This window comes from Scomber scombrus, chromosome 22 (assembly GCF_963691925.1).
Source record: "Scomber scombrus chromosome 22, fScoSco1.1, whole genome shotgun sequence".
NCBI classification, from domain to species: domain Eukaryota; kingdom Metazoa; phylum Chordata; class Actinopteri; order Scombriformes; family Scombridae; genus Scomber; species Scomber scombrus.
Window position 1 is genome coordinate 9,643,427 of NC_084991.1, and position 18,225 is coordinate 9,661,651.

At 40.0% G+C, this 18,225-nt stretch overlaps 1 protein-coding gene across 1 annotated transcript; it reads left to right on the forward strand.

The window, feature by feature from the left end:
* The first annotated feature begins 67 nt into the window (after positions 1-67).
* On the forward strand, positions 68-3,178 carry cdkn1ba (cyclin dependent kinase inhibitor 1Ba). Its single transcript, XM_062444101.1, has 3 exons — positions 68-765; positions 1,225-1,379; positions 1,853-3,178. Exons 1-2 carry the CDS (start codon positions 345-347, stop codon positions 1,359-1,361), a joined length of 558 nt encoding a protein of 185 aa, XP_062300085.1. The 5' UTR covers positions 68-344; the 3' UTR covers positions 1,362-1,379; positions 1,853-3,178.
* The last annotated feature ends 15,047 nt before the right edge of the window (positions 3,179-18,225 follow it).

Consider the following 18,225-nt stretch of genomic DNA (forward strand, 5'->3'; position numbering starts at 1 on the left):
CCAATGAATCGCCGTCTCTGTTTAAATACTCCTTGATGTCAACTTTTCTCCTTCACTCACAGCTCACTCTAACGCCATGTTGGCTGTTATGACTTGCCTTGTTGTTTTCATCAGCTTTACTACGGACTTTTGACAGGAGTGGCTCTCTTAAATCCCCCTGCGCATTTGGAGACGTTTTATTCCAAAATTTTGCGCGTCACGTGTTTTGGATGATACGCGCGGAGTATGCGTGCAGCACTCCCCTGACTTTGCTTTTGAAAGGAATACTACTTGGAATTAGCAGTCTTTAAAAAGGGTTTGGTTGTTGTTTGTGTGTTGTTGTTTTTTTTTTTTCCCTTTGTCATATGTGCAACAAAATGTCAGATGTTCGCCTTTCTAATGCGAGTCCGACATTGGAGAGGGTGGATGCTCGGCCGCCAGACAACGTCAGACCTCCGGTCCGTAGAAACCTTTTCGGTTCACCTGACCGAGAGGAGTTGCGGAGGTACATGACGGCTACGATGCAGGATGACGTTGAGGCCTTTACGGAGCTTTATAATTTCGATCCCGTTAACAACAGACCGCTCTCTCCGGGGAATTTCGTCTGGCAGGAGGACAGCAACCCACCGGAGTTTTATCTCCGACCGCCTCACGGGAACGAACGGCCCCAGCGAGAGGACGACTTGCCCGGCGATGACCGGCAGGATGCCCCGGAGGGGAATGAGAGGCAGCTGGTTCGCCCTCAAAGGAGAGACGGTTCAAGGAAAAGACCCGCAGGAGATTCAGGTGATCGCTCTTGACTTTTTTGAGGCTGTCACGCACTTTTTTGTTCTCTCCGGTGGTCATGCGCACCCTGTGTGCCCCTGTGCCGCAATGCAGAGGCTCCCAGCAGCTACAGTTGTGTCCGGAGTTGAACTGTGCCATGCGATCGATGGATCAGCCTTGAAGAAAGTGAAGGAAGGCGCAGGGTGCAAAGGGAGGGAGGGGGGGACTTAAGATTTCTCTACTTATGTTAAAGTCATTTCATGTTATTATTAAGAGTGACAACACAGAGCACATTTTCTTAGAAGATCGCGTATTACGTCGTAGTTTGCATTTCCCTATTCTCATAACTCGGGCTATTCTCGGTAATAGTAAAATGTGTGCAGCAGCAGCAGCAGTCGGGTGCCGTTTAAAGAGGATTTCCAGCTTTACACACCATCAACTTTTCTGCGTTTTTTAATTTGTTTTTAAATTGTCTGCCAGGTCCCTGCTCCAGCGACTGTCAGAGTAAAAAGTCGCATACCGACGATGATGATGATGACGACCCGGCGGAAGGCGCAGGAAGTCAGGCGGTGAAAGCCGAGGAGATCAGGCCAGACAACAGCTCGGAGGTCCAGTGAGAAAAACACACATGCCAGGTAAAGAGATCAGCGTCTCACTATTACACAACTATTACGGCCTTTGACTTTTTGATGACATACATATTTTTAAATGCATTAAATCGGGATGATCTGCTTTCATATTACGTGCCAAAAAATGTTTTGTTAACTTGTTTACCAGCAGCATCTTTAACACACATCACAGTTGCAAAATTACACATTTCTTTTTCTGCACCCACTAAACGCGTCATCAGCCGTTGTAACTTGCACGTTTTTTTTTTTTAAATCCTCCACTTCATAGTATGACTGTACACCCTCTGTGTGTGTGTGTGTGTGTGTGTGTGTGTGTGTGTGTGTGTGTGTGTGTGTGTGTGTGTGTGTGTGTGTGTGTGTGTGTGTGTGTGTGTGTGTGTGTGTGTGTGTGTGTGTGTGTAACAGGGATATCAAGCCTGAGCAAACTGCTTTTTCAGTTGCACCATTCAAACAGCCTGTTTCCTCTTTATGTCCCACAGAGCAGGGAGACCTGTTGCTGGTGGAATACTGTGTAGCCTCGCTCAGCATCTGACAGACCGGAGAGAGAAAAACAAAAGCAGCCTTTCCTACGAAGGGAGGAGGAGAAGGCTGCACAAGCACTGAATATGTACACTAGCAAGTTTTGGCACTCATTTAAATTAAATTGCCTCAGAAGCAGCAGACGATGTAGCAGTGTGCAAATGGATTTTTGCTCATTTTTTTTTTAAATTACTACCTATGTTTCAGATGTAGCACATAAAAAAAGCATAATATGCTTTTCATACCTTTGTTAAATGTATTTGAGTAAGTGTGTGAATTTGACTCGGGGGATTGCAGTGCAATTTCCAAAAGAGAAATATTATTTTGTTAACGTGGTCATATTGTATCATTATTCAGGTAATTGATGTAAGTTAAAAATGCAGATTTCAAAAAGTCAGGGTTATGTGGAAACAAAATGTCTTCACTTTTTCTATGGCTTTATGTGTCCCAGTGTTATATCTTTGTTTTTGAAGGCCCAGATGGCCACACTGTTGAGGGTCCATCTAACTGGGATTAGCCATGATAGATAAAGTTTACATGCAAATAATGTCACCTTTTAATTTCCCCAATTTATTGCATTATCTTTTTTTTTTTCTTAAGGGTTTTTTGCCAAAGTTTGTGCCTTTTTTGTATGGGAAGGGGGGGTGGGTGGCAAAACTGCTGAGCAATATCCAACCAAATTTAACAGTATTTGCTAATAGTCCTAAGAATTAGCTTTCTATTTCTAAATTAGGTGTTTTAATATTTTAGTGACTCATAGGTCACATACAGTACTTCCCACCCCCCATTATAAATGGTGTAGTCCAGATTAACATAGGTCAAACATGTTAAAAAAAAGAAAAAAACATTTTAAAAAAAGAAAGAAAGAAAGAAAAGAATCACTGGGCTACTTATTATGCAAATATGTGAATCAAAGATTTGTCTTTTGTGGTGTGAAATTCATGTGGAACATGTAATTGCACTATTGTTAATTTCTCATTCTTGTGAGGGCAGAAAAACAAAGTTAGACTGCCTCAGCTGGTGTAAAACTTTGAAGTGTACCTGTGTCTTTTTTTTTTTTTTTTTTTTGAAAAACACTGAAAATATTATACTAACTTATTTATGTTGAGCTTTTTTGTGGGTGTATGTATAGCTTCCCAAAGTGACATTTTTGTGCATTTTTGTAAATATATATTTTCATTATTGTTTTTAAGATAAACTGAGCCTAATAATCGATTTTATACATGTGTTTTTTGTATATTTTTCTTCAATCTGCAATTTGATTGATTAAAAAGTAATGCTGGTGTAATGAATACATGACCTCACTATTTTGATTGCAAAACACACAACCACTCCTCCTTTAACAAACACACACTTGTAATCTTAATTTTTTTTTTAAGTCCCCCTCTAGTCATAAACATGTTTTTATTCTTTTTGTTCCTACAGTTGGATGTTGGAGCTTCACTGTGCAGAATGATGTATGTGCAGAGTTTGACACTAGAGGCTGTTTTCACATTCATTTACTGAAAGTGGAACGTTTCTCTGAGCTCATTGAAAATTCAATTTTAAGGGGCGGGCCTACGAGGATGATTTGTGACAATACAAATATTTTGGAAGCCAATCCTGTTCCAATATTCAACTAACAAGTGTGATGTGGAAACTTGAAGCCTCCAGTGCACAAACACAGAATTTACAAAGAAGAAGGAAACATCTTGTTCACAGCTGTTAAGTGTCTGAAATGAAAAATATTAGCATATTCATAGATTCAGTCATTTTTAATGAGGTAAAACAAGTAGATGTCATTTTAAGGAATTTAATGAAGCATTTCATTTACATTTTATTTTTTATTTATTTTATTTTTGTTAATGTGGAAAAAACAAATTGGAAGCAAATTATTATTCAAAGTAGAGTATTTTATATACATTTTAAAACATGTCTGCAGGGGATTCTTAAGTGATCCGCCCATGTAAACTGCTTTACACAAAGACTGGAGAGACATACAACCGAAAGAGGTTTAATTGGTCCTGCAGTGTGTGAAATGACACAGCAGTGATATGATAAATAGCTGCACTGTAACCGATCAACCACTAATGAAGCACTTCATGCACGCACGTAGTGAGAGGTTTTAATGACCTCATTTATTGTCAATTAGAACATCATCATTTAGCAGTGAGTTTATTTTGGTTGGAACTTTACTACCGAAACATTACATTCCTATACTCCTCCAAAAAGGACATATTACTGGGACTTCTATGGAGTCCCAGTAATATTTAGTATGATCAAAATTATACCAAATTTAAATTATGTGTGTTTTAGGATTTTAAAAAATCCAGTACGCCGTGCTCATCTAGAGTGCCGCTACAGCACCAGAGTGCAGGCTGTGACTGTGCTGGATTGTCTCACCCCAGCTCTGCCTCTAAAGTTGAAAACAACAAGGGGTATGTCCTGAGGAAAAAGAGGGAAAAAAGTTTCTGGTTATTGGCTTTCCCTGGCTCCAATCACAGCAGAGAGAAGAAAAGCAGACCACTTAGGAGCCAGCCAGTCACAGAGATGTGGGCGGGAGCCTGAACAGTACAGGCTGTTCTTTTCATAAAACACACACCACCCAATTAGTTTCATTGGCTGCCTCTTTCCTGTTGATACCAGTGTGTAGGAGTCAAATACAGAGTGAGTGAGAGAGAGATTCCTATAATACTTCATACTGGCTGTGAGTGCATCTGCAGTAATTACTAGTGAGCTCATGGCCTTCCTGTAAACTTTTAGAAAGAATTTAACACTGAGTGTTTCTTCACAACACAAATTTGTTAGTTTTGTACACAAGACTAGTTAAAGGACTGCATCATGGTAAAATGTAACATTTGTAATATGAAGCTGTTCTAAAAAGTAACACAAATACGTGCTGTCACAAAGAAAACTTCTAATATTTTGTCTAGTCTGACTAATGGTTATGAAAGCATTTTACTCATCACTTATACGTCACAGACTGCAAGAATCAGACTGATCAGAATAAGGATTGCATGACTCCTACAGTTTTACAAAGATGTTCATTTAACAGAAATAGCCTGATTGGGAGTAAACCCAGAGTAAGTGGATAAGTGAGTAAAAGTAAGCTACTACTACTACTGAAATTAACAATGATATAGTTAAAATAGTTATGCATGGACCGGCTCTGATGTCATCCACATCTGCATGATCACATAAATCACCCACCTGCATAAATTATACTCTCTGATTTAGAAACTTGCACTCATTTCTCAGTGTGGTATATGTAAGCATGATGACATACCAACCTATTACACTGAATTAGGCTGGTTTAAAATAGATAAAGATTTATTTAACATAAAAGTGCCTAAAATAAATGGAGCCTGCAATTGGTCCAATGAGTCTAGTCTGCTAATTCATGCCTGAAGAAGAATGCACTAGAGATTTCTGCCAGCCCAGCCAGATAACTTCTGGTTAGCTCTCAACACACTTGAATGGGGATGAAATAATGAATCATGTTTTTTAAATGTTATCATGAAATGTTCATTTTGTGGAGGTTGTGTAACACTTAAAACAATGCAGCAACAGTATTGACAGAGTAGACTATGGCAGAATCTATGACATGAGTGCATGTCAACATTGTTTTTGTAATTACTCTCACTGCCAGAAGGGGAAGACAAAAGTCCCACACTCCAGCTTTATTATTACTTAATTAAATACCAATAATTTGCAATTGGAGTGCACTAAGCTGTATCTAAATGTATGCAGATGACATTGTAATACATGCAAATAGTAGAATTTTAAAAAGTGCTCAATTACTCACGGGCCTGATGAAGTGTTTAAAGGGTTATAGGTTGTAACTGAACCCCTTGTAGAACCATAACATGTCGTTTTTACACTCCATATTTTGCACGTATTAAACAAACAAGATATATGGTTTACTAGCCAAGCTCACTCCTTGTGCCTAAAGCTAACTAACCCAATCAACAAGGGCAATGAGTACTAACCAATCAGAGGCAGAGTAGGGCGTGTCATGACTTTCCTGGGAAATAAAATTTGGCTTACCTACCAATTGAATGGTATCAATCTTTTCATCTAACTCTCGACATGAAAGTAAACAAGTGTATTTCCCAAAATGTCAAACTCCTCCATTAAATATGTTTAGATAAGCCGGTGAAAACAATCTGTAATTAAGTCTGACTCAATGTAGACAATTTCAGATGTGCAAGATGTCAGTGGCCTCAATGTTCAGTCTCTCTGATCTCTCACATGATTTATTGTTTAACATGTTAGGGCAGGCTAAACACTCGATGCTAAAGCTACTTGTTTGAACTGAGAATATTTGATTAGACTCACGAATACATGTCTGCTGTACAAAGCTATACATATAATAAAATAATGGAACACACAAGTATCCATGTAAGTTATTTGAATGTTACTTTGTTCACCTTTCGGTAAACTCTAGAACATTTACATACATGGTCACCGTCTAAACTAAAATAAAAAATAAAACTAAATGGGAAACCTTTTCCAACACATTTCCATACTGTCATACCAGTCAGGTCATATGCAGAAAATAGCATGCAGAGTACATTACATTAACAAATGATATCCTCTCTTGTCTAGTTAAATCAGGTCTTTCATTAAAGGAAAAGTATTTTTTATGTTTAAGTGACTCATGACATTTAGTTGATGTTTGTTGTAAGTGACAGCAGGTTCTGGTCATTGAAATTTCAATTTCCTCTCTATTTTCTCAGGTTTCAAGTTAGTGTAATGGAAAAAAACATATGAAGCAATAGCAGTTTCAAAAAGAAATGACAGCTAAGTGCCAGAATCTCCACTGCATGCAGCAAATATATAACAGAAATCAATTCAACCAAATAAATAACATAAAATTAAGCTGTTACTTTGTTTGATAGCATCGTATTACTGTATGTTTGTGATCAATTATCTTTCTGCAACCTGTGTACCACAGCAGATCATAACATGAACATGAAGTCCAGCTTCTCAGATTAGGATCTCTCTAGCTGGGCCCAGAAAATTCAGGTGGTTACAATTACATCTGCCTGGCGTCCACGTAAAGGCAAACAACCTCACCAACAGCCCCGACAGATGTTAAACTGAATGGCAATCAACAGAGTAAGATCTCACGAGACATGTTGAGGCTGAAAAAATTAAGAAATTCTGCATATTCTTCAAAAGTGGGGGAAAAAAATCATGACATATATGTAACCACTCACAATGTGTTAAATGGCTGTATTGATCCTTAATTTGGGATCTAAGATATCTATAATATTTAAGCAGCTTAGACACTCACACAGGTGTTTTCACTTATTTTGCCTGATTAGGCATTTGTTTAGTGTCATCATGTGATTCTCATCTTCAACCTGAGCAGAGACCTAATTAGCCAGAATAACTCAAAACACCTGTGTGTGTCTTTAAACAGTACCATGATTTATTCATGTGGCGCTGTCCGTCATTTTGCAATCATGTTGTTGTACCTATTAACCCCAACTTTTGTGATTTGTGTTTATTTGCCAGAATATGTGACCCTCAAAATAAAACAGGGAGGGAGGGGGTTCAAGCAATTCACTGTCAGAATGCAGTTCTTGATTTAGAGAGGGAGAAACACATAGAGAACAAATGTGATGAAATGTTTTTCAAATTCACCAGAAGGTAAAAAACTAAACCGTTAACCTCAAGGTGGTGCGGGATGAGAGACAGTGGCTCGTACAGTACGCCATGATGCAGATATGACATCACCACTTTAAAGGGTTCCAGAAAGCGGTGCCAGGCATGACCTCAAAACCACACCAACACAGGGCGTGGGTGTATGTGTGTGTGTGTGTTACCCCAGGCTGACCCTGTTCATCATTATACTTCTGCTTGGTGAGAAATAACCCCCCCCCTTCTAAGTTTTGTTCTTGCGCACACCGGCTCACTGTGAGCTGTCCTGAGTTTGCTTCCAAGTCAGGAAAACACTTCCATATTCCCAGAGTTAAATTAGCCGGCCCCTAATTGTTGCTGCAGATAACGAGAGGAGAAATGGGTCATAAAAGTCTGACATCTTGGAGCTGACGCTATGAATAGATATTCAGCAGAGGACCTACAAAGTATGAGCTCACAACTTGGCAAACTCTGCTGGTGGGGGGGAGGAGAGAAAAGGAGAGTTTCTTCACAAATGTCTTGTTTTACTCTGGAAATACAACTTCCCCATCTGTTTCGTGTTGGTATTAATTTGTCTGATTTTTTTTTTTTTTTTCTCTTTTTCATTTAAATTTTTTACAGGGGCAGGGCTGCTTTATTTTTCCGCTTCACTCTGCCTCATGGTCATGTGCTCTTGGCAGTGGTGAGAATGGGAGAGATGAAGTGGAGGTAGTTGGGAAGGAAGGCAGGGAGGAAGGGAAAATGAAGCAAAGAGACAGAAAAGGATAGAGTTAAAGAGAGGAAAGAGACGGGCTCCTTGGCTGCGTCCTCCTACAGCCAGGCCAAATCACGTCCAGTGCAGGATGTAAACAAACTAATCTGCCAATGTGAAGTTTTTACACATTTTGGTTTTGCTCTGGCCCATGTGACTCATGCAGCCTGGCTGTGTGACCTCAGATGCTGGCTTGCCTCTGCTACAGTACTGAAGTTTTTAGTTTGCTCTGCAGCAGGGGTCACCAAGACTGTGCAGAGCCACTGTGTTCTCTACTTATGCATATGAATGCCTTTTCAAAAGTCACAATACTGCAAAGGTTTTGTGAAGACGGGATTTTACATTGTTTAATAGTGCAAAACCTTACTGACAGTTTCAAAGATAGCACACACACACACACACACACACACACACACACACACACACACACACACACACACACACACACACACACACACACACACACACACACACACACACACACACACACCATCATCATGGCCCTTCTCCCAACCGTTTGCGGGTCACATGTCTTTGATTTCTTTCTTATGGCCCTGAGGGTTTGATGACATGTGTGTCTGAGAGGAGGGAAATAAGTTAAAATAAGGCAACAATCAACTGCTGAGGTGATTCGTGCTCTTTAATACCCTGGGGCCATGTTCCCCACCAGCCCCCCTTCTCCACCCGTATACATCACAGTTTCAGGCAGCTGGGAGATGGCACGCAAGGCCCAGCCAGACACGTTACCCCTGAGTGTGTGCGTGTGTGTGTGTGTGTGTGTGTGTATTTGAATATCTTGGACCAAAGGTGAATTTTCTTTGAATCAATACATAGTGTGTGTAAATGTGCATGTGTACATTAGGTATAAGCATGGATTTGTGTAAGTGTGATTCTTGCTGCTCAGTATGTGTCGTACTTGCTGTGTTTCTGTCAGCGTGTCACCATAACAACATATTATCCAAAGTGTTTGCAACTTAAGAAAAAGTCAACAACTTTGAAATGAAAACTGGCCCTGGATGATCTTTGAACAGTTGACCCCTGCGTTGGGGTCTTTTGGCGATGAGGAAAGCTTGACCTGAGGACAGACGTGTGGCTACAGGAAGTATCAGCACTCACAGGTCACAGTGAGGTTGACGCAAACTCCTCTAATGTGTGTAATTGGTGCCGTGACTGGGTGAGGTGGGGTCACGACCCTCTGAGGGGGAAAATGTTAAAGGGTAAATCCCGACATGAAGGCAGCAGGGAGATTGTTTTCGTCTTCTAAGGGTCAGAAAGGAGGTTAAGAGAAGCTCACAAATCAGGTAAAAAAAATTATAAGACATTGTTAAGTTGTTGTTGATAGCCAACATTGTTACTGATAGCCATTAAATCACAGTCATCTTCAAAGCAAGTAAAAGAAAAAGTGAATACTTTTTGGTCAAGACAGAAATAGCCATTTAACTATTAAATGGCTTGCCATGAAATTTTGTGCACCTGTACTTTGTATTTAGTGCTAATTAGCGAATATTAGCAAGATAGCTCGCTAAACTACCAGCTAAAAACCCTACAGCATATTAGCATTTGCCACTGTGAGCATGGTAACATGCTTACGTTAGCATTTAGCTCACATCACTGTGTAAAGCCTCACAGAGCTGCTAGCATGGCTGTAGACTCTTACTACCAGCTATTTTCCAAAGCTTTCCATATATTTTTAGATTGATTTCCTGCCTTTCTGCCTGCCACTGGTTTCATTTCACTATCATATAAAATCTAATTACAGCAACTTGAGATAGAGAAATCCATCACAGTAAAGCTCTCATTGCTTTATTTTTCAGCCAAGGTTTTCTTATTGTCAGTTAAGAATAAAGTTGCAAGATGAGACTATTTTCAAACTGTTTTGGAAAGTCTCTCCTCTTTCACTTTTTTTGTCTTTAATAATTCAATTCAGCCCACTATTTTAATCTCTCGAAGTTATGTAGTTATATTTTTGTTCCATAAATTATCTGTTAAAAGAGGTCATGTATGAGGTTGTGGCGATCATCTGCTCAATCAGTGCAAGTGGAAGCAGGTGTGCATGATTAGAAGGAGCGCTGTCAAAATGTGGGAGGAAGGGTCAAATTGTTCTGCAGTAAATGACATTTGGTTAAATTCGTTTCACTCAAATTTTGTCACTTCACATAAAGAAAAAGACCAGTTCCTTTTCAAAACAGTGTAACTTTGACCACCAAGTAAATGCTACGTGTTCACTGTGACTGATTGATGACCTATCGCAAACAAGATTGAAGCTTGGCTTAGCACACCATAACCACCATGCAATGATGACCTTAGGTGTAATCTTTACTCCCTTCATATTTCCTAGAACAGTTGTCAGCATAAAATTTGCAGACAGAACAGGTTTCATAATCTCCAACCCGTCTTTCAGGACCTAATGTAAAGCATGTAAAGCATATGAAGAGTGAGGTTTAACATGTGACTGTCACCACAGCTTCTGCTGAGGTGGTATGAGAGTGATAGAACAGGCTGGATATGAGAGTGTCTGGGCTGAATGTCAAGACTTGTGACTAAAAAAGCATCATAGAGCAAAAAGAGACTGTGGGGCCTGATTTAGGAGATGACACCACCTCATTAGGGCAGTTTCCATTGCAGGAGTGTCTCCATAGCAGGAACCGCCCCTGAAGGACAATCCCCTGGGGACAAAACGAGTCCATGCCTTGGGGTATGTACTCCGTGCGCTCCCGAAAAATTCCTGGGTTGGGCTTGAGGTTGACTCAGAGCTGATTTGGAATACTCAAAGTGGGATGTGACGTCAACAGAAAGCGCAAAAATAAGCGCCTATAAACTGTTGCAGAATGAGTACGTCCCCTCCAGAGTCCGGTGGGTCCTATAAAGGTCCAACTCTGCAATGGAGACAACGGCTGAGAGGACAGAGTGAGAGGATGTTCCTGTAAAGTTCCCGCCTCTTAAATTTAACCCGGAACTTCCTTAATGGAAATGGGACTATACACTGCTTCTCTTTCTTCCATGTTTTTGTTTCATCTTCTTCCTTCATACAGACGTGTGTACAGTACCAGTGAAATGTTTGGACACACCTTCCCATTCTCTTGAATGACAGGGTGTATCCAAACATATCTCTCTTTAACTTTCTTTTCTTTCTATACACAAAAGACTCAGTATCTCGTACAAGGGCAGGTCAGTTTCAGGGTGGAGGATGTTCTGAGTTACTGACAGAGAAGTGGCCTCTTTCAAGGAAGTCTGACTTACCCTGCAGTTGACACCAATACGTGCACTTGTGCGTGTGTGTGACTATGGAAGTACATGCATGACCCTAGCTTACCAACAAATCCACTGAAGTCTTGGAGGAAGAAGGCCATGAACTCAACAACTGAACAACAGCTGGAACTGGGAAAAGTGTTTTCTGATTCTGCTTTATCTTTGTCATTTTTATCTGGGGACCTTAATTACTTTTTTGTCTTTATTTTAATACTTACATCCATTACTATTTCTCTTGTACACTTAAAGGCACAATAAATACTGTAGAAAATGTGTAAAGCTGCATACATTTTTGGCCATTTGGGGCAGCAAAAACAAGCTGTGAACACAATTTTTACATATTTTTAGTTGATATGGTCCTTGCCGATGCCTATTTTTACACATTTAGCAGATAAGCAGCAATGTTAGCATCCGTTTGGAGTTTTTGGACATCTGATTAATGTAAGTCAAATATTCTCTTTCCTTTTTAGATTCCTAGATAGCAAAATTGCTGTGTCCCAGGTTCAGCACACAACTGACACTATCGACACTTTCATCCGGCCCACATATCACATGGAATGATGGCTCGTGTCCCAGATCTGGGCCCCAAGCAAGCCATATCAATGTCAACCGAAACCCCCCAAAAAATACAGATGAACCAGAACCAGTCCATATCCTAAATACACATAGCAGAGAGCAGGGCCCACATTTGATTTGGGATATTTGGGCAATACTTGCTATTTTACATGTGTACCATTTCAGGCTCACATCCATTTTGTCCAAGTCAGAAGAAGGCCAAAATTGCAGCATCATTGCCTGAAGTGGTCCACTTTCGTATGCCATCTGAGTCAGATTTTGTCCCCAACAACTGCTGAGAAAAATAACTGGCTTTTTAGCAGCTAAATGCTCTACTATGTCCACCTACTGGACACAGACTGCCTGCTTTTTGGTGCTGGGTATTGGGCTTTTGGGGATTGTGCTAAAAACTGCCTGCTGCAGAAACAATGCTGATTGGAGTGGCGAGAGTGAATCAAACGAATAAAGCTGTGGGCCGTAAAAACCCAAACAAAATAATGAAAGATGCCAAAAAGCTGCATAGAGCAGAAGGGAACTTTATTACGAGTGATCCCTTCCTGTCACATCCTGCCAGGACTGTTTGTGATTGTCTGATTCCTTTTTATTTTGAAATATTTTCTCCTTTTTTCTGTTATTTTTACTTCCTTGGTTGATTATTTCCCAGCCCATTTTTGATAAAGACCTTTTTCTTCTCAGTCCTGCTTTGCCCTTTGTGTTTCGGTCAACCTGCACCGCTGTTGTGACACTTCCTTAATATGAGTCACTGTTCATGTAAAAATGTGTATTATAGCTGCTTTAAAAGTGTTTTTTCATTGTAAAATAAAGTTTTTTCCATAAACTGGACAGCGTAAAGAGTTGTAAGAGTAATTCAAACAGTCATTTTCATTGTGAGATTGAGATATTGCTTTTTGAGCACATGTCCTTTTACATGCCTGTTTCTCATTTTCCTGAATGTGTTTTAACATTTCCTATGAATTGGGTGTGACCTTTTCAACTGTTGCTGATTTTTACATGTCGGTTGAAGTTTTTATGTTGGCTTTGCTTCAGGCTCCTGTTAATGGAGAAACTACTTTCACAGTTGTTGGATGTGTGTGCAACATGTGCTCTAGAGATAAGCTATTGCTCATTTTGTCTGGAGGAAATTACATGAATACACAGGTTTAGCATTTTAAACAGTTGACAGATCTTTTCAATGAATTTCCATTGTAGATGCACTGGAAATATTATTTTTAAATCATGTTTGAGAACAGAAGTAGATGTACTGCAGACATAAATCAAGGGGTAGATTAACCAGACTGCAACCGATATAATGACGATAAGCAAATTTGACACCCTTGAACGGTAAAGTCAAATGAGAATACTCTCCAACTTACACCATCAGCTTGGAGGAGTAGTACACATACACAAACACAACCCACACTCAGGCCTGGGAGCTGCCCAGTGCAACCACAACCACAGTTGGGAGTCCAGTTCAGCAAGAGGCAAGAGCATCCTATTCACTTCCACTGCCCACATTTATGCTGGCTGTGTCAGTTTTCCCGGAGAGATGATTTACAGATGTTAAAATCCCACATCTGCAGCTGCAGCTCCAGCTCCATGCTGCTGTTGATTTTCATCAGCGTTTTGCTGTGAGTGGAGATGAGCATTAGTTGTTGTGACTGATTTGCTGAGTTGAAAGTGGATAATGTGAAAGGTGGGTTGATCTGTGCAGTTAACCACAACAGAACGTGATATGCGGGGGTCAGAAGTGTGCTTTTCTGAACCTTTTATCTGATGCTTTAACATTAAGCTTCAAATGATGAATGAGGAAGTCTGGCACAGAACACCTTTGACTGTTGCAGGGGTTAAACTTGCAACCTTTCAGTTGTAGTGCCACCTTGCAAACTTGGTACCCTTGCATGTTGTAAACACATTGCTGCTTGTTGTGCCTCATTGTGTGTCTGCACTAATGCATGGTAAGAGATGGACAGAAAGAAAAAGATGTTTTATGGAAATGCTGGAGTCAGTTTGTTGTGGCTGTGAGAGAAAAACAAAGGGCGATAGGAGGTAAAAAGCAGCCTGCAAGCTCTGTTTTTTATCTTAATTTTTGTGGTATCAGGGTCACCAATGGCCCACACATCTACCAGGCCCATACACTTTCACACTCACGCTGTGAAAGTGTATGGGCGCTGCATATTCACACACACACACACACTGCACCTAAAGCTACCTCTTCCCACACACACTTTCACTCTTGAAGAAGCCCTTTCATCTGGTTTGTAGTTAGACACTAACATTTTCAACCGAGCAACACAAAGAGGACATCCGACGACTTTTGGCATTGATCAGATCGAACAAGGGCAAAACCTGCACCCACGCTTGCAATGGTGAATCATTTATGTGTGTGTGCATGCTTGTGCGTGCAAGCGTGTGTGTGAGAGAGGAGGAAGCAGCTAGCTCTAACAGAAAACAACACGTCTGTCTCCTGCTAAACCACAAGGCAAAATGTCACATCCAGTACATCACTGTTGAAAGGAAAACCACTGAACCAGCTTATTTGACTAAAATATAAACAACCCTGTGTGTGTGTGTGTGTGTGTGTGTGTGTATAATTTATTTTAAAAAGTTAACTGAGTAACTCCATAAAGATTTTCAGTCAGGTAAGCAGAGGACACTACTTTTTATGAAATGCTCAAGAAGAAAAAAAAACAGATGTTTTTAGGAAGAATTGCATGGTCAGCACCAGCCGCTTATCTCTCCTCTGGACATTAACCATCTGTTCAAGATAAATGTACAACAACACACACCTACATGCATCCTAAACTCATGGTCCTTTTTTATGATTCATGATGGAGCATTTTGTCTGTGATAAGCTGTAATGTGGCTGTATTAGTAGATCATTAACAGTAATTAAGCCCCAGCTAGCTCAAGCTCTATCTAAGATTACACGTAAGCGAATGTGCACTAGTTTTGCTTCAAGAGCACTGCCAACAAAGCTCAACTGATAGATGGACAAAAAATCCAACCCCATGCAATTTTTTTGCAAGGGTTAGACTTCAATGTTCAGGTATTACTAACTTCCCCCAGTAAAGTTTGTCTTTATTTTATTTCTCCTTGTCTCCTTAATATTTATGATAGAGGACGTTCAAGACTCATTCATCATCATAGTATAACTTCTGCACATTGTTGTTTTCCTGCAATTCATTACACCTTTGCTTATCATTTTACTGTCAGGGTCTAACAGCAGCCTTAGAAGTGAAATTGTGACCAGTAGGAATGATAAGGCCCAACCAAATTGAACTGGATTAGCACTTAATGATCCTATGCAGTCGTTACATCGACTGTTATGAGAAAACAGGCCTGCTTGCCCTTTCTCTTTGAATCGAATTTGACGGCTTGGGTTAATTTTCCAAATATTTGCTTTTTAAAATTATAGTCATGTGTTATAACCTCCTACCATATCTCTGGAAGTGCCAAGTTTCGGATAAAAATTTACTTCTTAGCGTTTTAGCCATGTAGGTTAGCCCGCATCATCTGTTGATCGATTTTTATGACCACTTGCCATTTTATATGTATTTTTTATAATCGTAATCTGAGCTGTTTTTGCTCTGTTCTTACTAGTTGAGAATCCCATACAGTATCTGAAGGAAGGAGCCATAGTTCATGTTGAATTGGAACATCATGTTTACAGTCTTTTAAATTGTGTTTGCTCTTCCTGTTCAGAACAACTTAATCCTCATATCTGTATTCACTGAGTCCAAGGTGTGCCTCACTGAGTCTTACTGGGCACACAGGTCACGGCTGTCACTCAGCTAATGATTTGTTGACAATATGATAACAGATGAGTTTTTATTGCCTAAAAGTTTGCAAATTACAACCCACCTAACCATTATGTGACTTGTGTATATGTAATAGTCTTAGAAAACCGCCACGCAATTAATACATTCTGCAAAACATCACAAGGGTGAAGGAGGTCAGAAGATAAAGTATAGTGCATCATCTGCAAACATGATGACACTAGACAAACTAAATACATTAGGAGTCAGAGCCACAAACAACCAAAGTAAAAAACCTAGGTCATGTTCCTCAAATGTGTCTTAACTCATCCAGACTAACATGCTTTACATGTTACAGTCTTGCAGTTAACACTTGTCTTGCAATTATTTTTTCATAATAACATAACCCTTAGTTTCTTTAAATGTTTTCTACATTATGCCTTCACACTCAACGGGCTCAGCACTCTTGAGGACCAAAAAGCAACATTCTTTAATTATGAATCTGAGAAAGTGGGACATTTGCATCTGAAAATGGATTATGTTTCAGGTACACCCTTGGTATCTTGATCATGACCCAGCTAACTGTTAAAAAACAAAATCCAGATTCATGTGTAATCTTCAACAATTTAATCTGAATAACTCGATTATCCACAAAGAACGGCCCTGTTGAGGTCTTAATACTGTAATTCAGCAGTGTTATTGGCCAGGCCTCTAGAGTCTAATCTGTGGAGTTTTGAGAATAGATCTCTTGTCTACCTATCTATCAATGAGTTATTGTATGTGCTATTAGCTAAATAAACCTGTGCTGAAGACTGTGGCAACCACATAAAGTGGGCATTATCTTAACTTTGAACCTATAGCGTTGTATAATATTCTTTTCAGTGCTGAATCTATGATAGAATTCTCGACATTTTGGTTACAGGACCATTTATTTTATTGTATCTCCATGCAAGTCACTTAACTCCATTTGTCATCAGTATAGGAGAATATTGTAAGAAACTGTTTTGTCTGTAGGCCACATTGGGGTAGACAAACTTTTTTACACAGGAAAGATTTACCAGAGTTTGGCCAGCGGCTGTTGTTAATTTCCCAACCTGTCTGTCACCCAGGCCATTTTTGCAACAGAGTGCATTCTGAGCTCCCTCTACGGCTCCAAAGAGGCGTATAAAATGAGCCATAATTGTTATGTAGATGAGCGATGAGGTTATGTCCTCGGGTGTATAAATATATCTTTATATGAGAGCATGGTAGGTAATAAGCAGTCATTATGATAGGGGCTGTCTTAGATTGCACACTGAGTCACATCCCAAGGGCTCCATGCTGTGGCACAAAACACACACACACACACAGATATGAAGTTTTCTCTTCGGATAGAAGGAAGGAGGGGGAAAGAAAGAAGGAGAGCTAACAAAGTACAGATGAAAACCACAGCTCCTCATTGGTCTGACAGTGAGAGAGAAAGAGAGATAAATGGAGGGAAGGAGTTAGACACAGAGACAGAGAGAAAAGGCAGTGAAAGAAATACAGAAATCCTACCACCCAACTGCAGGAATGTCTTGGCTTTCACAGACAACTTCTGCCATTACTAGAGAAAGAGAGGGAGGGCTCATGTGTTTGGCAGCACCTCTAAATCAAACACGAGAGCTACAGCGTGGGGGAAACCACTGCAAGGAAACCATGAATTTGATTTTGACGCTATCTGTGTCAGTTCTCTCCTATCTTGTGTTCCACTACTGGCATTTGTGTGCCTCGGACTGTAATCTCTCATTTACACACTTCTCTGGAGCATGATAAAACCAGAAGGCCACCATGATCATTTTCACCACCACTGCACACACAGATTTACACAGCAGCCGCACCCCTCCTCACACACACTTACACCAAACCACAGAGCACACTCTGAACTCTCAACCACAGTTGTGCCAAAAACACTTTCGAACTAATAATGAGTTTCTTTGTCTTGAAGTAATTATGCATAATTAACACAACCTTCTGTTTCTTTAAGCGCTGTTTTTCTACATTTTGCCTCCACACTAACCAGGCTCAGCATTTTTATTGTATAACCACAAAGCTCTCTTTATGATGATCAATGCCTGCAAATAGTGTCCATAACATTACACATTCTTGCACTGCAACAAAATATCTATCTTAAAGCTGCACCAATCAATATTTTTTATGTTCACAGTCGATCAAATGAATAAGCACAATATGAAAAGTGTTGCTTGAAGAGACAAATCCAACTCATCAATCCCCCTCAGCACAACTGAGTGTAACCCACTTGTAGGAAACACATTCAATGACTAGGTTCGGAAAGAGCTAATTTGTCATAGACCTATATAACCAGAATGAACAACACCAAACACCCAGAATTTGCAAAGGTAAACTCTTTAGTGAG